The sequence below is a fragment of the Spermophilus citellus genome (assembly GCF_964194105.1).
Source record: "Spermophilus citellus genome assembly, chromosome: 10".
In the NCBI taxonomy this organism is placed as follows: domain Eukaryota; kingdom Metazoa; phylum Chordata; class Mammalia; order Rodentia; family Sciuridae; genus Spermophilus; species Spermophilus citellus.
Window position 1 is genome coordinate 64,974,530 of NC_138197.1, and position 23,790 is coordinate 64,998,319.

General features: G+C 34.8%; 1 protein-coding gene across 2 annotated transcripts in view; it reads right to left on the reverse strand.

Moving 5' to 3' along the window:
• Window positions 1-23,790, reverse strand: part of NELL2 (neural EGFL like 2) — a gene marked incomplete at its 5' end in the record, with an annotated part of 362,215 nt that overhangs the window by 275,219 nt on the left and 63,206 nt on the right. For both annotated transcript variants that reach the window (XM_081311609.1, XM_081311610.1), the window contains one exon: window positions 17,364-17,514. In XM_081311609.1, coding sequence (XP_081167735.1) covers window positions 17,364-17,514 — 151 coding nt within the window. The remainder of the gene's footprint in view (window positions 1-17,363; window positions 17,515-23,790) is intronic.

A 23,790-nucleotide genomic window follows, 5' to 3' on the forward strand; every position in this document is an offset into this window, starting at 1 on the left:
TAATTATAACTATGCAGTATTAACCCATAAATTTTAAAAAACAGAATAATGAGTCAGGTGTGGTGGATTATGCCTATAATTCCAAGAACTCTGGAAGCTGAGGCAGGAGATCACAAGTTCAAAGACTGCCTCAGCAATTTAACAAGGCTCTAAGCAACTTAGTGAGAACCTGTCTCAAAATAAAAATAAATAAATAAAGGGGGCTGGGAATATGGTTCACTGGTTAAGTATCCTTGGCTGGGTTTAATCTCTGGTACCAAAAAACAAAAAATGGACTAATGGAACAGTATAAGGTAATTTAGAAGCAGGTCCACACAAATAAGGTAACTTGGTTATAATAAAGGTGACACTGCAATGCTCAGAGAAAAATAATGGTTCTTTCAAAACATAAATGTTAAGAATCAATTGGATTCTTGTTATTAACTCTTGTGCTATGGGTGTCCTATTAAGAAATTTGGAGCCCGACCCCACAATATGTAGGTAGGAGCCAACTTTTTCTTCTATCAGACGCAGAGTCTCTGATTTGATATTTAGCTCCTTGATCCACTTTGAGTTAACTTTTGTGCATGGCGAGAGGAGGGGATTCAGTTTCATTTTGTTGCATATGGATTTCCAGTTTTCCCAACACCATTTGTTGAAGATGCTATCCTTCCTCCATTGCATGCTTTTAGCTCCTTTATCAAATATAAGATAGTTGTAGCTTTGTGGATTCGTCTCTGTATCCTCTATTCTGTACCATTGGTCCATCCGCCTGTTTTGGTACCAGTACCATGCTGTTTTTGTTACTATTGCTCTGTAATATAGTTTGAAATCTGGTATCGCTCTACCGCCTGATTCACGCTTCCTGCTTAGAATTGCTTTTGCTATTCTGGGTCTTTTATTTTTCCATATGAATTTCATGATTGCTTTATCTATTTATACAAGAAATGCCATTGGGATTTTGATTGGGATTGCATTAAACAACATAGAGAACTTTTGGTAATATCGACATTTTGATGATGTTGGGGAGGATGTGGGGAAAAGGGTACTCTTGCACATTGCTGGTGGGGCTGCAAACTGGTGCGGCCAATTTGGAAAGCAGTGTGGAGATTCCTGGGAAAGCTAGGAATGGAACCACCATTCGACCCAGCTATTGCCCTTCTCGGACTATTCCCTGAAGACCTTAAAAGAGCGTACTACAGGGATACTGCCACATTGATGTTCATAGCAGCACAATTCACAATTGCTAGACTGTGGAACCAACCCAGATGCCCTTCAATAGATGAATGGATTAAAAAATGTGGCATTTATACACCATGGAATATTACGCAGCACTAAAAAATGACAAAATCATAGAATTTGCAGGGAAATGGATGGCACTAGAGCAGATTATGCTTAGTGAAGCTAGCCAATCCCTAAAAAACAAATACCAAATGTCTTCTTTGATATAATGAGAACAACTAAGAACAGAGCAGGGAGGAAGAGCAGGAAAAAAAGATCAACATCAAACAGATACATTAGGTGGGAGGGAAAGGGAGAGAAAAGGGAAATTGCATGGTAATGGAGGGATACCCTCATTGTTATACAAAATTACACATAAGAGGTTGTGAGGGGAACGGGAAAATAAACAAGGAGAGAAATGAATTACAGTAGATGGGGTAGAGAGAGAAGATGGGAGGGGAGGGGAGGTGGGATAGTAGAGGATAGGAAAGGTAGCAGAATACAACAGTTACTAATAGGGCATTATGTAAAAATGTGGATGTGTAACCGATGTGATTCTGCAATCTGTATATGGGGTAAAATTGGGAGTTCATAACCAACTTGAATCTAATGTATGAAATATGATATGTCAAGAGCTTTGTAATGTTTTGAACAACCAATAAAAAAAGAATCAATTGGATATCCCTCACATAGGAAAAACAAAAGAAGAATAATAAGATCCCAAAAAAGGATCTTTACAATGATTCTCACCTCATATTTATTAATCACATATGAGCATAAGCTATGTGAAATATAGTAAGATTCCCCTTCCTGAAAATTTAAGGCACCAGTTTGGAGATTGGATTTATTGGACCCCAATCCTGATGGTAACTCCAAAACAATTCTGCTTCTAGTCCCTGCTCTAACTCACATATTAATGATATGTGAAAGGAAAAAAGAAATATAATCTTAATTATACCATCTACCCAAATAGTAAAGAAGAAAATCAAAAGTTTGATTATTAAAAATAAACATTAACTGGTCATGGTGGTATGTGCATGCATGTTTATAATCTTAGTGACGCAGGAGGCTGAGATAGGAGGGTTCTAAGTTCGAGGCCAGCCTCAGCATTTTAGCTAGACCCTAAGCAACTTAATTAGACCCCATATCAAAATAAAATTATAAAACAAAAAAGGGCTGGAGATGCGGCTCAGTGGTTAAATACCATTGTGTTCAATCCCTGGGATCAACTAACAATAACAATAAATAAATAAAATAATAATAAGTGTGTGTGTGTGTGTGTGTGTGTGTGTGAGTGTTAATATTAAAAAATGGAACTCTTACTCAAGAGTTATCTTAAAAGACTAGCACATAATATAACTTTTTTTTCTTGGTAAATACAAATGTTATTCTACTTTTCTACAGAGAGGAAGCGAAGTGATTCCTAGATCTGTGATAAGTTTTAATGCTTGAGTAAGGTTCAAAAATACTGCATTTAATACATCCATCCACCTTGATGCAAAAGGATTGAAAAATACAGAAAGATATATAGGTAAAATTATAACCAACAAAAGAATAACATGCTCATTTAAGATCACTAAATTAGTTACACAGCCATGTAGGATATAAGATACTATGTACTTAATTTTATTCTAAAATATAGTTAATATGTCACTTTTTAATTTCTAAATTTGGTTACTAAAACCAACTTTCAATTTTGTGAAAAAATACATGAATAACGAAATAAACATCTTTTCTGAGTGTAGTTTTAGTTGTTAGGGGAGTTTAAATCAGTTATCCCTAAAGTTAAAGATAAAAACTCAGTGATCTCTTAAGGATCAGTCTACAAATGAATTCAATATTTTTGTAGTTTGGGATGCATTGAAGTTGTGTGTGTATGTGTGTTCCTGAGAGAATATACTAACATTCTCTTCAATTTTCACATGTCTAAGAGGTTTTATAGGCCTATTTAAAGTATAGATGCAATTTCACTTTCACAGAACAAATAATTTTTCAGTTAGAAAATGATATTCCAAAAACGGCAGCTTTTCATCTTCACCTTCACCTGAAAAATGATTTGCGATGCTTTTAGGGATACATCCACCTGGGCGTGACCAAGACCTTCAATGCCCTAGATTCTATGCAGCATTTTATCTGGTTTCAAACTTTCCTCTTAAGTTAGCAATTTGCTTTCCTAACGTCCTAAAAATTGATGGAAATCCTTAGGCTAATAAAGCTTGTCTTGTGTAGGAATTTTCAGCAAGCTTTATAAGTAATATTCTGAAACTATGGGGTAGAAACAAAAGAAAAGCACTGGCAAATGCAAGATAGCCAGAAGTTCCAGGCACACTGTATTTGAAAGAAAGGAATTAGTCACCTGGGACAGAGTAAGCTGTCAACACTGTAGCATCTGTTCTCTGACATACTTCAGGGGTCATGGTGTCTCAGGATACATGGACCACCTACTGAGGAGACTTTTTACTCTTAGTATATTACCTCAAGAGCTACCAATTCAAATTGTAGAGGATATCGCTAACTAAAGGAAGTAAAAGCACAGGACTTTAAATTCTAGCTATTATGAAATGCCAAAAAGCTAGGCACATTACTTTCAATTTTTACTTTAAAGTCAACTGCAAAGTAAATTATTTCTTGTAGTTAACTCAAAGTACATCTTATTTCCCTTTCAGTGTGTTCAGGGTGTTTTACTAGCTAAATTAAATGAGTTGAAGGTGAAATATTCAATCATTCGTGTATTTTAAAAGCCATTCAATATTTCCAAGAATGCTCCATCCCAAAATAAAACATAAGTTATACAATACCTAGAGTTTTAAATAACCAGAGGCTAAAGTATAAAGGAAGATGACAGCATGCCAATCACCTTCCTTCAAAATGCTCAATGGATAAAGTCACTGAAAAGACAGGCAAAATATGAATGGCTTTTATTCAGCTTCAACCACAAGAAAAAAGATCTTCTCCAAAATCAATGACATCCAAATGTACACAAGAAGGGAATTAAGATTTGTTAGGCAATGGAGATAACATGAACCCCTTTGTAAATAAAGACATCAAAATAATATGGCACCTGAACTTTTTTAAAAGGTACACATTTCGTCAAATTAAAGGAAATAAAACAAGTTAAACATAAGCTGAATTGTATTTTCTTGATGATACACTATAGGAAGTTCATTATAACATTTTTTAAAAATATTTTGTTTTAGTTGTAGTTGGACACAATATTTTATTTTTATATGGTGCTAATATAAACTATTTTATATAGCACCTTGCACATGGTAGGTGAGTGCTCTACCACTGAGCCACAACCCCTCACTGTACAGCCCCTCACTGTAACTTTTTAATGAGCTCTTTTAAAATTATTTTAAGCCACCAATCAAGGGCCTAAAGAATATTTGAGAAGGTTAGATTTTATAGGAGAAGACTAAAAGGAGAAGTATTTTAATGCCAAAGAATTATAGTACAATAGTTATTCATTATTCATCTTGGAAGAGATTATTAAAATGTCAATGCATATCAATATATGGCAGATTTATAAAAAAATGAAACTTTGACAATACATTGAAAATTTTATTATTACACTCTGAGATTTCATCCAAAGACTCCAAGTTTATCACAAACTCAAAAGAGAAAACAAATTAATATTATGGAAGATGTTACTTTTGATAAAATAGATCTTTTTCTCTAATAGCATGGTAACTCAAAGGTCTTTTATAAATTAGAAAATATAATATACAAATAAAGGTCTCACCTCATAAGTAGCAAAACCTATAAGGTAACAGGAAGTATTGTGGAATGAAAATGACCAAATTACATTATTATATTGTGTGCATTTATAAATATTCAACAATGAATCCCCTGTTATGTATAATTATAATCATCAAATTAAAAAATTTAATATACCATAAAATATCACAGACACTTTAAATTAAAAATATAGATAATTAAAAATATAGATGACAATGAATTAACGTCTTCATTGAAAAGAGGTTAAATAAATCAATAAGGTGAAAGGGGGAAATAGTAAAGGTATAAGACCCTAACAATGTAAAAGAAAAGAACTAAAACAGAATAACCTCAAACTTTCCACTCCCAAGTGAAGAAAAAGTATTTATAAAATGTCTTAGATCATTCAAAATAACTGTTAAAGCTGTCAAAAAGAAAAAAGTAATGGACTGATCATTCAGAGCCACATGAGCCAATTATTTCTAATGAACAATTCACATTTACAATCACTTATAAGAAATGGCATAGAAACATGGAAATGAGAAGCACAAAATATTCAAGTAGGAACAGCAAGATCATTTCCTAAAACATGGGAGGCTTCTTCCTTAACACAGTTGCCACCACAACTTTTAGGACACTAGCCCTCTGTTACCTGTGGTGAAGAGGACAGACAGACAGAAATATATTATGGTCTAAGATATTTGGGATCTGACAACTGCACATGGTCAAAATAGGACAGCGGTGTGGAACCATCCCTGATTCTCTGCATCCCTGTATAGGGGGATAAGTACACAAAATGTGTGATGAAGTGGATCTGGGTAGTTTAGTCTGTTAGCAGCAGGCACCTGATTCCTTTGTCCCTTCAGAAAGAGTAAAAGGCTGACAGGAAGGAAAAAGAATGCTTTCCTGCTTCAACATGAGAGAGAGAGAGAACTTTTCTGTCCAGGAGATAACCTCTCTATGTCAAACCATGGATTTCTTTAGATCAATTCTCCTATATCAATTCTCCTATATATGGTACATATAAAAATATAACAAGTCCCATTTGTTAACTGAGTCTTAACTTGAATTCAGTCACTTTGATGAGCAGCACCTCACCATGCCTGCTCAGTAAGGATATATGTATGCTTAATCACATTAGAATACATATCGTAACATTCCTAATAATAAGGGATGCTTTAAAATACACATTAGAGATGCAATTTTGTTAGAGAAAAACAATAATATACATACACTTTAGAGGATAAAGTCTAAGTGAAGTTTTTATAATTATAAACTTAGAGTTTGAAATTTTGACTTATAAATCCTATTATCTTCAATGTTATTTATTAAATAAAGTGCAACCAAAAGTAAAGAGTATAGTAGCTTTTATGTCAGTCTGTTAATTTCATCCATAATAAACAAAGTCATCTTTTAGTTCAGAACCATTAAGCCAAGTAAATATTGCCAGCCAGTTTAATTTTTACTTAATAATGTCAGGAAAGAAAAATGGCTTACTACATGACAAGCTCTCACAAATATGAAGATACATTTTTATCAACCTCATACACAAATATATTCTTACTCACCCAGAATGTGTAATAATTAAGGCAGTAGGAAAAAACTCATTTATTTTAACTCAAGTGTATTAATACAGAAGAAGATGATGGCAAATTATAAGGCAGGTTTATATTTATCTGCAAAGCTATTGCCACAATTACTTCTATGAATGCCATTTGTAAAGCATTCAAATAGATGCATAAATATTGCATGGATATTGGGGAAATTCTAATAACAACCCAGAGAGAACTAATTGAAAGAGGTCTCTGAAATTAGGGGGAAATTTTTCATTTATTTTTACTAATAAATATACTTTTGCTTTTACACTGAGTCTTTGATTGTTTTAAAATATGTATTTATCTTCTTTTATATTTCCTATACAAATGGATAAATGAATGAGTACCTTAAAATTATTTCTATATTTTCTATTCTTTCCTTTTCAAACACAATAGTCAAAAAGTGTAACAGCAGAAGAACTTTGGCCTGAGTGTCTAGATCTTTCAGACAAGGCCACATATTATTGTTTGTTGTTTTTAGGTGATGATGATGATGATGATGGTTAAACATACATCAAAAGGACTGAAGAACCGACAGCCTTCTTACACTGTTATCCCTCGGAGTTTGTGATTTAATTTTTAATACCAGTCTCTACTTGAAAAACATCATTTGAAACTAGCATCTCAGACTGGAGGCCAAATGAGCCTTTTCTCACAGCACATCAAGGCATGCTGATGAGGTTCTAAGTAGTTTTATAATTATGGCTTTTTTTTTTGGAAGCTCTGTTTCAGTGCCAAAGTTTGACTTCTGCCCTCTTCCAATTCTGAGATGCTGTGATAGTCTGCAGCCCCTGATTCTGTCTTGCTCTTAGCTCATGTCAGATACCCTGGAATCCAGAGTATGCCCATTAGTCTCATACGTCCAAACCAACAAAATTGTGTGATTAGGTTTCCAGCTTTAACACAGTCCCTGAGATGTTGCTGTATAGCTCATTACAGGTGTTGTTATTCTCCAAGAACTTGACTTATACCTGTTTCAAGGCAGTGGCTGCCAGTTAGTGAATTCCTCATGCTGGAGCTAATGACATTTCAGGATAGATTAGGCATCCTGCATCAATATAGCAAACTGAACTCTCTCCAGAACCTAATGTCTACACTGATGAAAACTTTGTGATGCCCTTTATGATTCCTAGTACAATCATTATCTTTCTCTCATCCTTCACTCATGTCTTCATCCATCATATATTTACTTACCATCTAACTGGGTATACAAATAGGATAAATACCATGAAATTTATAAGTTTAATGCATAATCCATCACAGAAAAAAACTTTAAAATCCAACAAAAATCTGTTGCCAATTATATAAAATTTTACACAAACAAGTTCACCTAAGAAAAGGAATAGGATTCTATATCTCAGAGTGTTAATGGTGGTTATTTCTAGATTCCAGGATTATAGGCAGTAGTGTGCTGGTAAAATTTTAATAATTGGCTATCTGTTCTCCAGAGAAATAATCCCAAAACATTGGTTCATTTACTCACTGGTATAGGAAAAGATAACAGAAGAGAAATTTGAAAAAAAAAGAATGCTCATTAATATATACCATGTTTAAAAGCTCTGCTTTGTAGCATTTGTGATTTTAATAGTTTGTTGATTTCTATACCATGGCCTATTTTCAGTCTTCCAAATTAATGTCAAACAGCTCTTAAAGTTTCAACTCTTGTAAGTCAGTGAGTGGTTCTAACACATCACTGATTAAGGAGCTTTATTTTCCTTTTTATAATTTTCTTATTTTAAAAATTTTTCAATAATAATAATGATTTTCCTCAGGGATAGATACTGTATGGCAGGCAATAGCGATGGACATAACATTTTTCTCCATGTCCTATTGTGTTTTTAAGTTTTAAACCATGGAATGGTTTTAAAAATACAATTCAAATCTTAATACATCTCAATAAGTATTTATTACAATTGTAATCAAAAGGAGTAAATGATATTTTAATTTGTCAAATGCAATTAATACGTTTGTATAAACATGAAACATCAAATAATAATATATTAGATTTTAGAATACCAGAAGGAGTAACACAAATTTCAAAAATGTATTGGAAACTAACAAAAGAAGAAATTAATGTAAACTGGAAAGATCAGAAATAGCTTCATGGAGATATGAGCAGAGTTTTTAAATATGAGCAGGATTTGGACAAGCAGAGAAAACCGAAAAGGGTGACACAGATGATGAACAGGCTGGCCACTGTGCTGGAGCTTACTTTTCTATAGTCTCTATGGTTTCTTACCTCCTCCCTGCTTACTTAGGCTTGAGAGCAGGCTGAACAGTAGGCAGGGCTCACTGTAGTTAGCCCAAATAGGGATAAGACTAGAAACTGGTAGAAGAGGACAGAAACAACCTCTCACCTTTCCAATAATAATATCAATGTTTATTTAATGTTTGTTCTCTTGCAGACACTTTATGGTCTAACTCACAGAGACTAAAATCATGTTTCTTCTCTTGAACTTTTTATCAAACAGGTAAGAACATGAGGTTAGAAGAAGCAGTGTAACCAGACCCCACTGCCACTCCACCACGCCCCTAAATATTAGGAAAATTAGCATTCTTTGACATGGCATACAGACAAGCTCTTACTGGTGTGAATTAAAAAGTTGCCCCCGCCCCAATCACATCCAGTTAGAAGTGATTTACATGGAGAAGAACAATTTATGTGAAATATCAAGGTTTCATATAGAAGAGGCTACTGGCATAATGAGCAGGAAAACTTGGTTGTACAAGACATCCCACATATTAATGTAAGAAGAAAGAGCCTCCACGGGGTGCACTGTTGCTTCAAAGACCTTCACACCAAGATGCATATTATATTGGTGTCAATGTAGATTTATTTGCTTTTTCTGAAGTGTTTTGTGGCATGATGCTACAAGCTGAAATGAAGCCTTCTGAGTGTTTTTTCCAAGGACACTCACTACCTTTGTGATAAAAGGCCATAGGAGAAATATGACCCTGGTCTCAGTACCAATGTAACAGTGGTCCACTTCATCTTTTGAATATAGTCCTTGCTGCTTATTTTTTTAAAAACATGTTTTTCTTTTCTTCTTTCCCTCTTCCCCTCCCTAACCTGGGGGTAGAGAACAAGATTGCCTTGAATTGTCCCTACTCTGCAGGAAGGAGATCTCAGGAAGGAGATCTCACCAGAAGATCTATGAAGTGACTATCTCCCAAATAAATAAGTAAATTTTAACACACCACCTGGGCTGCACCTAGTACCCTCTGTCAGGGCACACCTGGAATGTAGCCTTTGAAGACATTCTTTAAAAGCCCTCTGTTTTCTCTGATGGGCAGAACCACAGCCTCTGAAAAAGAAGTCCCCTGTGCTTTTACTTTGGTAGCAAGGCAATAAATCTTTTTTGTTTGTTGGTTGGTTTTTTCCTCAAAACCGTGTCTCATTATTAAATTGGAATGAATTGGCATCAGGGACAAGGACTGAGCTTTCAGTAACACCAAGAATAGCAGCATTCACCTGATCATTTAACTGGGTTTCTGTTTTTGTTTTTGTTTTTCTGTGCCCTCATCTGCATTTTTCCTTTTATTTTATCTTATCATCCTACAGAGATCTCTATAAACCACATTAAACTTTTTTGTGAAAGTGAGAAAAAATAAAATAAACTCTCACTAAAGGATAAAACTAAAGATATAAGTGAGAATAAAAAAGATATCTAAGGAAAAAAGATAACTTCAACAATAATAACAGGAAAAAAAATACAAACCATAATACTATATCTGTTAAGTGATAAGGGATCAGTAGATGTTACAATGTACAGGTAAAAACATTCAAATCAAGAAGCAGATGAAGTGTATTTAAGTCCTGACTCTATCATTAACTAGCTAGGTAATATTGTGGGGTCAGGGGGGAAATGAGCAGAAAAGAACTAATAATCTTCCCCCTAAACTAAGAGATGGCATAGCATAGAGTTGAGACAGGCTGGCTCAATAATCATAAAAACTGAATTTAAATTTCATGACCACTTATTCTTATGGAACCTTTAATAACTTAACATCACGGAGGCTTGTTTTTTGCATCTATAAAATGAGAACAAGTATTCACACCTTGTGCAATTATGGAACTTCTGTGGATTTCTTTTACTAGTACTGACAAGCACTTTATATGGATTTACAAAAGACAAAGCTGAGGTACAGAAGAGTGAAGTAATTTGCATAAGGTTACAAAACCAATAAGTGGTACAGCTATGATTGAAATATACATGGTCTGTCTCCAGGTCTGCACTCTTCACCACTATAGAATATGGATAATGAAATGAACTAATGTAGGTCCAGCGCCAGGCACATAGTAAGCCTTTGATAATTTTTAGCTTACTAAGTAAATAAGGGGGTGGGGATGACAGATCAGAGGAACCCATAACACTGGAGCAGCTCCCCAAGATGGAATTAAGACAACAGTTCTGCAGCAGTATGTTGAGGTATGAAGGCTATGGGAAAATGCTGGTAGACAACTCAGAGAGCTACTGACCAGATAAAAAACAAAAATATAGGTTTCAAGGATAGAAAGAAAATTAATCACAGGAATAGATACCAGGAGTGAAGTGGCTCAGTGTGGCTCCATAAAGGGGGCAGAAATGAACGCTTCCAAGCATCCCCCAAAAATTCTCCCACTGAGTTTAAGATAAACAGGCACCACAGTCCAACAAATTAGTGAAGTGAGCAGGAATTAAGCTCAGATATGGCAAGCTGAGCCAGCAATGGAGAAAGTCCTGGCCCCATCCAGAGGAAATAATGAAAGCAGGGAAGCAACAATAGCTTAAAAGGACTCTTTGTTTGGACATACCGGGAGGGAGACTCGAAATCCCTGCAGTTTGCCTTTTTCATATATTGCTTTCTATTTTTTTTTCCTTTTGGATTTTTGCTTTTTGAATACGCAAGACCAAACAGCCACCTAATTTTTACTTTTCACTGGATCAACAGGTGCCCATACCCCATGCCATGAGTCGGTCTGGGCATAGGAGGCATGGCTATTTACCTATCAGTCTTCAGAGTGGAGAAAAACAGTGCTTTCATTTGTTGGAGATGTGGAGCCAGGCATGGTGGCACACACCTATAATCCCAGTGACTCCAGAAGCTGAGGCAGGAGGATCACAAGTTTGAGGCCAGCCTCAGCAACTTAGCAAGGCCCTAAGCAAGTTAGCAAGACCTTGTCTCAAAAAAAATAAAAAAATAAAAAGAGCCAGGGATGTGGCTCAATGGTTAAGCACCCCTGGGTTCAATCCCCATAAGAAAGAAAGAAAGAAAGAAAAGAAGAGGAGGGGAGGAGAAGAGAGGGGAAGGGGAGTGGACTGGTAGGGGAGGAAGAGGGAAGGGAGAGGAAAAGGGCAGAGGGAAAGGGGACAGAGAGGGAAGGTAAGGAATTGTTTGTCTGATATGTGGGATAAAAAACATGGCTGACAGATGGTGGAACTGGAATGGACCAGGGTTGTGTGGAAAGTGGTGACCCTGCAACCACTCTCCCCCGGACCTACCCTTCATCTGAGCCTACATTATTTTCTTCACTCACAGAAGGTCTTCACAATAGACTGATTTGTCCCTCATACCTCCCCCAACTTCAGTACACAGACTGAAACTCTCAGAAAGAAGGGGTAATCCAGATCCCTCAGTCAGTGCAGGTGAGAGGGCTGGCCACCAGCCCTGCCAGAGAAACACTTGCACTCCTGGTCACAATAACAAAACTACTGTGAGGGTGAAGTCAGCTCTGAATCACAAAATGCTCCCCCAACAGAGGCTTCTCTGGAAGGTGTGCACTGAGCTTGGTATACAGACTCCCTAACAAGTTTGGCTGGTTTGGGTCAGGGTTGAGAATAAACAGCATTCTAATTATGTCATACAAACTTCCTTAGAGCTCAGAAATTCTAAAATTAAAACCCTGGAAGATCTTGATTCTAAAAACCTCATCCAAAAGAAAACCCAATCTCTTTATAACTATTATTGCTTTAGATACTTAATCTAAACTTATTCCCAATGTCTCCACACATTTTGTGGTTTTTCAGAGTTTTATCAAACTTTATATAATTTGTCAATTAATTGTAATCTCTCTTGATACCTCTTTTCTTCTATCTCATCTACATTTCCTTCTCTTCTCCATTATCCTTATTTCTCACTTTATCATCTCCTTCCCTCCCAAACCCTTTTCCCCTTATTTTATTTTCCTAGTTTTTTATCCATTCTTCAAATACAATTTAGTATACTATCATTAAAGCTTAATCTTTTCAGCCTAACCTATATTTTTCTCACCATCACCCCTGCCCCCGCAGTATATTGATATGTGGTTTGCTCTTATATTACTATTGCTACTAGCAGTTACTCTCTCCCCTCAAAGTGGTACTGGTAGTTGACCATTTATGCTGATCAAATGTGACAATCAAATATTTATTATAAAAATATAGCTACTCACAAAAGGACTCCCACATAAAAGAGGAAAAGGAACCCATCTCAACAGATGCACAAATATAAGACCTTAGAAAAAAAGAAACCCAATGTCAGCGCACTCCAAATTTGAATCCGCAAATATTGATATGGATGAAATCCCAGACAAAGAAATCAAAGAGCTGACTGCTATAATAATCAATGAATGAAAAATTTAAGGAATGAACTAAAAAAAAATACAGGATGTGGAAAAGCATTTCAGTAAAGAGAGAATCTGAGAGAGAATTAAATAAAAATCCTGGAAATGAAAGACTGAATAAGTAAAATAAAAATTTCAACTGAAAGTCTAATCTATAGATTACACCACATGGAAGACAGTTTCAGGCCTTAAAAACAAGGTATATGAACTTGGGCACATAACCAAAAAGAAAGAAAATAAGAAGAAACCATAATCAGAATATACAAGAACCCTGAAATAACACTGAGATCAAATCTAAGAATTAGTTGAGAAAGGAATAGAAATACTTGTTAATAGTATTGATAACCTTTCTAGAGAAATAAAAGCAGAAAAATTTCCAAACCTGGAGAATGAAATAAACATACAGCAGAAGTTCAGAACCCTAAATAGAACCTCTCTTTAGAATGAAATTCACCAAATTATGCAATGCATATGTATGAACATACCACAGCTAATTCCACCTTCATGAACATTCATGAAGCACTAATAAAAATAAATAAATAAATAAATAAATTTTAAAAAGGAAGATAAATAGAGAAAGGGGAGCAGGAGGAGGAAAGGAAGATGGGAGGAAGAGTTGAAGTACTGAGGATAGAAATGGAATAGATTATATTTCATGCATATTTGAATATATCAAGGGGAAGCCCACTATTGTGAGTAACTATACTGTACTAATAAAAACATTTTAAAAAGAATCACTCAACAATACATGATAATTAAAATGCTAAATATATAGAATAAATATAAAATTTCAAAAATCACAAGAGAATAATATTGGGCCACATTTAGAGGTAAATCAATAAGACTAATACCTAGAAATCACACCAGAAACACTGCAACTGCTAGAAGAAAACACAGGGTCAACATCCTACATATAAGCAAGGGTTTCCTTATGCAACTCCTGAAGTTCAGAACACCATTTATTAATAACCATGAAATAATAAATGGATGGTTACAAATTAAAAAGCATATATACAGGAAAGAAAACAAGAGCATGATGAGAGCCTGCAGAATGGGAGAAAATCTTTGCTAGCTACTCTTCTGACAGAGGATCAAACTCCAGAATACATAAATAAGTCAAAAAACACCACCAAAAAAACAAATAACTTAATCAACAATTGGACAGGAACTAAATGGACATTTCTCAAAGGAATAAATATAAATGGCCAACATTTTGTTGTTTTGAAAGAATGTTCATCATCTGTAGCCATCAGGGAAATGCAAATCAAACTACACTGAGATTTCATCATACTCCAATAAAAACAGCAATCAAGAATACACATAATGATAAATGCTGGCAAGGATGCTAGGATAAAAAGAACACTTGTACACTGTTTCTATGATTGTGAATTAGTAAAACCACTATAGAAGACTCCCAACCATACCACTCCTCTGTATTTATCCAAAAGAACTAAAGTCAGCATACTATAGTGATATACCCATGCCCATGTATACAATAGTGCAATTCATAATAGACAAGTTAAGAAATCAAACTATATGTCTTTCAAGAGATGAATGACTAATGAAAATGTGGTGTATATACACAATGCAGTTTTATTCAGCCATAAAGAAGAATGAGATTATGTCATTTTCAGGAAATTGAATGAAACTGGAGAGCACCATGTTAAGAGAGATAAGGCAGCCTCAGAAAGTCAACAATCACATTTTTTTTGTCTTATATGTGAAAGCTACAGAGATTAAAAAAAAAGTGTGGTGGGGGAGTGGGGAGTAATATCATGAAAACGGGAAACCAGTATAGTAGAGAGTAGAGATCAGGGGGAGAGAGATGGAAAAGGACAGGGAATATACTAGGAAATAAAATTGACCAAAGTATATAAGTTCACATACAGAATATTTAATAATGATTCCACTATTATATATAAGTGTAATTCATCAACAAAATTTTATTTAAAGTAAATGAAAAGTACCTCATAATACTAAGTTATTTTTTATATAATGGAAAGATGTAGTATATCTCAAATATGATGTATTTAGCTAAATTTTATCAAATTTATAGATGATACAAAGATCAGATAAAAAGTCAAAAAAGCATAGAAGATTAAATTTTAAAAGTATACTTAGAAAATATAAGATCTAATCACAAAAATTTATATATAATTTTATATATATATATATATATATATTATTTGTTAAAGTTAAAAAGAAAATGAATTAAATACTCATGAGTAAGATATTAAACAAAATATGGCATGTCTACACGAAAAGACAAAAGGACTGGATTACACATAATTTCATTATTAGTCTCTTTTTTGTAATACAATATGGATTTGTTTCTCTAGTTCTTTCCATTATTATCCTATAAATTTTCCATAATGGCACTATGTTGCTATAATAATTTGGAAAACTATTATTTTCAATTAAAATAAGTCAATATAAAGACATATAACTCTAACAAATCTACTTCATAGGAAGAGTAAGAAAGGATCTCCTTGACAGCAAATCTTCTGATGAGTGTTAGGAATTTCCCTTGCCCATATCTTTAGATGAAAACTTTGCATATTATAAGAGGTCTGTGCCAGTCAGACATGTATATGGTTAATGTGTTCAACTCTGGGGACCAATAAAAACATTAACCATATGGGACTCATTCAGATAGGGCAACAGACCCACTGGAGCAGAGGAGTATGTAGAATTGGTTTGTATAGAGACAGAAGGGTCAGATGGGAAGTGGTAGTGGCCATCTTATGTGTAAATAATGTCATCTTGAAAACTACTGGTTGAGTTCCATTCTCTACAAACAAGGCAGTGACAGAAAACTACAAGGAAGAAAAATATAGTATCCAAATAAAAAGAAAATCTTCCTAATCAGTAGAGATACTCAGCCATAAGTCAGGCTGCTCTGCAAACAGTCTTCATTTATTATATATAACTCATGTTACCTAAAAGCCCTATTGACATGGGCAGAGACACAGTTCTATAAGCACAGATCTCCCTGGTATCAAGCACTGGAAGATGAGGTGTAGGACCAGGAACACACTAAGGGGGAAGACCTATTCATCCCTTGGAGATGAAACTTCTCCATTTCTCCCTCATCCATGAAGGTTCCAAGCCAGTTACCAGATTAGAGTTAGGATGACATACTTCCCTCAAACACAGAAGAGAAGCTGAGAGAAAAGAAAGCCAAGTGAAAGGCCTGGGAACTTATCCTTTGCAGATAAAGATGGGGCCCTCAAACCCTGAGAATAAGCCACAGAGACAGTACTTAAGAACTCTCCTATCACAGTTAGACTTGCTATATTTTATTCTTCTCATACAGTTATGTTCTCCTTCTAGTATTTAACAAAGATTTTCAAAGTCCCAGGTTGCCTCATTTCTGATAGGGAATCAAATATAAATATTTCTACTGATATCTGCATAAGATTATTAAAGCTGTTGTATATGTAGTGTTTTACATTTATAGAATCTTTATTCTTCACAACAACCTATGAAATAGGTATTATTATTATACAGTTTAGAAAGAGAAGACAAAATTTGAGACATGGTGACTTTCCCAAGGTCCACTAATAGTAAGAGGTAAAGAAGGTATTCAAAATAAAAACATAGAGAAATTTTCATTGTCATAACTGTGGTCATTCATTCAAAAAGAAGTGCTTTCTTAAGCTATTTTGTATTACTATATGTGTGAGTGTGTGTGTGTGTGTGTATGTGTGTGTGTGTTTATATATATGCCAAGTGTCATGAATGAAGTACTTCTTCCTCCTTCCTCCTCCACCCCTATATCTACCTAATGATGCTTCTAAATATGAGAGCCAGTGGAAGATACTAGACAATATTTTTATTCACCACATATCCAGGAAAACCACTGTAACTGCTGTAATCTTTGAGGAAAAAAAATAATAAGTTATATAAGATTACTAAACTCTAAACCCAACTAAATATCCCAAAGAGAATACAGTGTTTTTATAGGTAGTGATTAATGAATTAAGAACAATGTTTGACTTCAACACTGAGGAGTATCTTGAGGAATTTAGGAATTAACAAATTTGTTTTAGGAAAGGTAACTTTTGTGTGTTCTCAGCATCTTGAAAAGCAATGGTTCCCTCAGCTTTTAGGCAGATTTCAATCCTGTGTGATACTGCATAATGTAGTAAAATCACTCTGTTTTAAATCCATCAAGTATATATTACAGCTGGCTTTCATTTAGTTCTCTTTAACATGTACATTTAACCATAAACAAAAACATGGGTAACTCCAGCACCTACACTTACCTGTGATCCAAGTGGTGAATTGAGAGAATGACTCCTGAATTTAAGTGGGTCTGTTTCAGGGTCACCAAAACAGTAAATTCATGCTTATTTCTCAGCTTCTGAAAAAATTGCTCAGCTGTAGCGGTGGACGCTTTTATACTTCTGGGAGTATCTAAAAATAAATAGATAAACATATAGTAGGAATAGACTAGAATTTGATTTTATAAAATACCTTATACATGCAACATCTTTCAAAAAAATTTGTCAAGTAATAACTGATAAATTCCAAATTTTAAAGTCTCTACAAATTCTTTCAACAAGACTTTATGCTATACATAACACAGCAGAGTACAATGACAAGAACCGTTTGTATTTTGAACTTATTTTTTTAGGAATCTTTCTTCAAAAATGTCACCTTTGAAGCAAAGAATCAAAGAGTCTTATTTGAAGAAGTGTTCTTCCAAGTTCTCTCCTTCTACACTTCCTTTACCTTAGATCCCAGAGCCACATCAGTACCAACAAAGAGCAAAAACATAAACTTCCTAGAATAGGACCTAAAAGACCATGCTAGAGCCATTTTGCTTTTCTGACACCTCCTGACAGAAAACTGGATTTAAGTCTATGTGCCATTCTCCATGTCGGTGTCTTTAGTCAGAAGGCTTGCTATAAATATATTTGTTAAAAGATCAGTGAAATTAGTCACTCTCAGCCTTCTGTGCAGTGAATGAAACATTAAGATCGAATTATCTCACCATATTTGTTGAAAGAAATACGTAGAACTTAATTTTTATCCCCCCCCCCTTTTTTTTCCTCAGGCTTAGAGAAATTCTAGCCAAGGAAGGTTTGCCTGGAAAAGGACAAACTTTTACTCTGCACTTTCACATCGCTTAGTCTTGCACTCCAACCTCAGGACCCAGAGAATATGGATGAAATAGTTAGGGACAGAAATTAATTTGGTGGATGGAAAAACTCTACTATTCAAAAAAAAACCCCACTAACTTTAAGTACAATGCTCTACTATTTACAGTGTGTGTGAAGAATCAATGAGAATCAGAAATTCAGTATATGTTGTTAAAAAATCATTCTCTTCTATGCTTCAGCCTAGGTAAGTAGTTCTTAGTAGGAGAAGTAGCATTTGGAGTCCTACACATTTATTTATGTAGGACTCTTTTATGTATTACAGAACATTCAACATTCCTGCCCAAAGAATACCTGTGGCACCCCACCCTAGGTCATTTTGACCCCTCAAGGTATTCCACACATTTCCAACATTCTCTTAATATATGCATAAGAAACCTGGTTGAGAATCAAAATCTTGCTGAAAAAGAAACAATAGGATAAATTCACAGTTCCTTAGATTTTTAAGTCCACAGATTTATAAATAAAAATTCAATCACCTGGTCTGTGTCCATCATCAGGAATACATAAGCCTGAAGAAGCCCATGAGATACCCATTAAATAGAGAATATATATCTTATATATATGGATTATGTAAATAATCCAATATAATAAAAAATGTTCTCATATAGGTAAATCCAAAGGGCCACTGAATTAGATGGAAAATTAGCCAACAGCATCTGAAAGGAAGGCTAATAAATAGATGGCATTTGATCATAAGACTACCAGATAGAAAAAGGAAGGAAAGGCATTCCAGTCATTAGAATACCTTATGAAAAAGCACAGAGGTATGAGCAGTCATGGCATAGCTGAAATGGGTTAAGAACAGCCATTGCTGATGGAGTTAGAAAGGAAAGCTGGACTGGATGAGGCAGGAGTTTGTAGAATAATGTAATAGATACCTGTGTCAATCCCACCACCATTAACAAATTTCCTTCTTAGAAAACAAAAAACTGATTTGCCATTGAGACAAAATCCCTCCTTCCCTGAATCCATGACTTCTCTATGCTAGATTCAGTCATATGACACACTCTATCCTATCAAAGCAATATCTATCCATTTCCACAGTAAACTGGCCCAGTAATAGATACCTAATCCAGGCAATAAAGCTAGACTCAGGGATTTTGTTCAGAGTTTTAGGAAATACCAGGTACAGTGGTGTACACCTATATTCTGAAGTACTCAAGTGGCTGAGAAGAGGATCATAAGTTCAAGACCAACCTGGACAACTTACCAAAATCCTGGCTCAAAATAAAATAAAAAGGACTGACTATGTAGCTCAGTGGTAGAGCACCCCTAGGTTCAGTTACTACTAGGGAAAAAAAAAGTACCCACATACTTTTAGGAAAAAGAATTTTTTCTTTTAAACTTCCAAAATAACACTCAATATTCACAACTCAAAAGCATAACAATAATTTACAATTTCTGTCATGGTCAACACAATAGTTTCTCTATAGTCTCCATCAGAATTAAGAAAAGTTGTAGAAAGGATTCCATACAGTTCCTCCTAGCTCCTAAACTTTTTACTTCCTCAAGGAAGCATTCAAGATATAATTCTGAGAGAATGAGCTCACCTAATGTTAATTTTTATTCCACTCAAATTTGTATAGAAGTGAATCATTCACAACCTTTCATTACTTCAATTTAATTTGAAAGATAAAAGCAATTTAAAATTAAATTATAAATATTTATTATGCTTCTCCTCTTTTCAGGAAGGTGGAGTTTGGAGAGGCATTCTTTCTCTTGCCAAGCAGGATGACAGATGGGGATGCAAATAAGACAAGTAGAGAAAGAACCACACTGCATACATAAGTGATAATCAGACCCATGGAGTGAACCAAAGACTTGGAGCAAAGATCTTGAGCACTTGAGCTGTGAGAAATAGAAAAAAAAATTAGAAATGTGGTAGCTACATGACTTTTATTTTTAAAGGAAAAAAAGATTCTTAGAGAAGAATATGTGGACCCAGAATTGTAGACCCAGGACATACAAGTGAAGGCTGAAGTCACTAAGTCACTAAGATTGAAAACTTGATGAAGGAAACTAAAATACTGATCAATCTACATTTTTGGAAAAACTTCCCTGGTGGCCACATTAAAGGTCGTTTGAAGAAAGAAAAGGAATGGAAACAGATAAGACACTTAAGGAAGGTTTCTTAAAAAAGCAGGGGGTGGGAGTGGGGAGACAAATAAATCCAACTGAATCTAAATTTTATAGCTTGAAGGACTGAATAAAAGTAATTGCAGTAAGGGCATAGTGTAACCCACTGAGTTTCAGAAATTATCTAGTTTGGGTGATCACTGATGTTTATGTTTTATTTCACATATCTTAGATATTACTTTGTCATTCATAAACTACCTTTCCCCAATCAAATTGATATTTTCTACTTTGATGGTTAACAGTGACATGGAGCCACTGGTACTTGAATTTCTTGTCAAGCTCATAGATGAAAGAAGAGCCAAGTGAGTACCGACAGCATAGATGCTTTGCACTGAGATGCTTTGGAAAATGCTGAAGGAATGTGCAGAGCAGACCCATCATCCCCCATCAGGGTGGCAGTGAGGACCTATGAGGCCTGCAACTAGCTTATATTTGAAACTAATTAATTCATACAAGGTCACAACTTAAGATAGAATCGCTTAACCACTCCAACTTCTTTACCCAAACCATTTTCTTCCTCTTTTGCTGCTGTTTATGAAGTAGGGCGACTTGCAGGAAGGAGGAACACTTCTGCGTGAACCAGAAGCCATGTTTAGTATAGTTTTCATACTATAGTGATAAGAAAGATAATATTTGTTTTTTCCATCCCAATTGACCAAGTTTGTTGCTCAGGTGTTTAAAAACTAAGGCTTACATGAGCTTCCAACTGTGTTGGAGTAATAGGCAGGATGAAAAGCCAATCGAGAGAGAAAAAACCAACCTGACACACCATGCCTCCATATGCTCTCCTCATCGGGCTCCCCTGCCTGGGGGGCCCAGGATACATAAGTGAAGATTTTTAAGTTTCCTGGATGTGACAAAGAAAGTACTTAACAGGAAGTGAAGTCATGATTTTGCAATAAGAATCAGTTCTCCATCCATAGAACACCATCTGCCACCAACCCTTGCATTACCCTAAAAATATTGAAGTCTGTTTTCCCTTTTCAAACATGTTTTCAAGAATTCATTATGTCTTAATACAAGAAGGATTTGATAGGGGTCTCAGCACTCTGTGAGAGGCATTAGAATAGACCAGAGATGTAAGATTCAGGAGCTATTTGGAAAGCAGGACCTAAAGAATTTGGTCACTAATAAACCACATGCAAAAGGTAAGACAAAGGGAGACAAGTGAATCCAAATTAAATACAAAGTTTCTAGGGTGAGGAACTGAATGAAAGTAAATGCAATAAGAGCATAATGGTACCCACTCCATTTCAGAAATGATAATTGACAAGTGCTGTGGGACATGCACCTGAAAGTGTCCAGTAGAAAGCTGGCACTTCAGAATTTTATCTTACCAAAAGTTGAAATTGAAAATATAAATTTAGATGTTATTAAAATGTAGTATCTAAAGTCAGAAGAGTGCCTGAGTAATTCACAGGAATCATGGAAGCAAGAGGAGAATGAAAAGATGGACATAAAAACACTAGATCAGTGGTACAGCAGGGATAGCACATCTATGCTACACATGCACACACACACACATACAGAGACATTTATGTATACACATATGTATATATACAAATACATATATGATACACACATATATAGTGCTGCACATGTGCTAATATACAACTTTTATCCTGCAAACTGCATAATAATGTATTTTTCATCTTTGAACCCACATTCCATTTTGTTCTCACAAAGCTCTTGAAACATGACAGCAACAATCACTGCTTCCTTTTTCAGTAAATTGAAAGTCATGAAACAATCCATGTCTATCCAAAGACACTCAGCAAGTTGCTGTGTGTGCGTGCGGAGGACCGAGCTAGCTCGCAATAAACACCTCTTTGCTGTTTATATCGATTAAAAAAAAAAAAAGACACTCAGCAAGTTATAACAGAATGACAATTTCTGGACCAATATTCTTTTTTTTTTTTTTTGGTACAGAAGATTGAACTCAGGAGCAATTTACTGAAATATAGAGTGAGATTAGAGTTTTTTGTTGTTTATTATTTCTTTCACTATTATGCTGTTTCAATGTTTTATTTTGCTTTTTTATTGCAGATACCTCTTCTTAATCAGGTATAACTGACAAATATAAATTCTATATGTGTGTATGTATACACACACATATATGGTATGCAATATGATGCTGTGACATACACATATATTATGAAAGAATTATCACAATCAAGGTAACATAACCATCACCTAATATGGTTGCCATTTTTTTATTCATGGCAGGAACACTTAAGATTTGTTCTTAACCAAATTTCAAATATGCACTATAGTCCTAATAACTATACTCATCATTCTGTATATTAGATGTACAGAACTCATTAATCCTGTATAAATAAAACTTGATTCCTTAAACCGGAATTTCCCCATTTCCTACATTCTCTAGCTGATTACAACTACCAGACAACTACTGTCTGCTTCTATGGGTTCAACTATCTGGACATATATACTATATATAGATTCCACATATAAGTGATATAATACAGTATTTGTTTCTCTATGCCTAGCTTATTACACTTAGCATGATGTTATATTTGTCCATGTTGTTGCAAATGATAAGATATTCTCTTTTTTTGTTTAAGGTTAAATAGCATTCCATTGTTGGTATGTACCACAAATTTTTTATTACTTTTTTTTTCTTTTTTTCATCCATTGGCAAACATTTAGGTTCTTGTCATAGTTTGGTTACTGTGGATAATGCTGCAATGAAAATAGGGATACAGATTTCACTACAAGATACTGATTTCATCTCCTTTGGATTTATACCCAGAAGTGAGATTGCTGGACTATTATAGTAAATCTACTTTTAATTTTATGAGAAAGTTTCATAGTGTTCCGTAAGGATGGTACCAATTTACATTCTCAGCAACAGTGTAAAGGGCTCCTTTTTCTCTGTATCTTCACCAATACTTGTTATCATTTGTCTTTTTGATAACAGTCATTCTAATAGATATGAAGTAAAGTCTCACTGTGTGTGGTTTTAAGTTGCATTTCCTTGATGTTTAGTGATGCTAGTATATTTTCATTTACTTGTTGACTATTCATACCACTTCTTTTAAATATTCATACCACTTCTTTTTTAGAGAGAGAGAGAGAGAGAGAGAGAATTTTTAATATTTATTTTTTAGTTATTGGTGGACACATCATTGTTTGTATGTGGTGCTGAGGATCGAACCTGGACTGCACGCATGCCAGGCGAGCGCGCTACCGCTTGAGCCACATCCCCAGCCCCTGTACCACTTCTTTTAAGAAATCTTGTCCAGGCCTTTGCCCATTTATTAATTGGGTTATTTGCTTTCTAACTATTGAGTTGCATGAATTCTTACATATTTTATATGTTAACCTCTTATCAAATGTATGGCTTACAAATATTTTCTTCCATTCTGTAAAC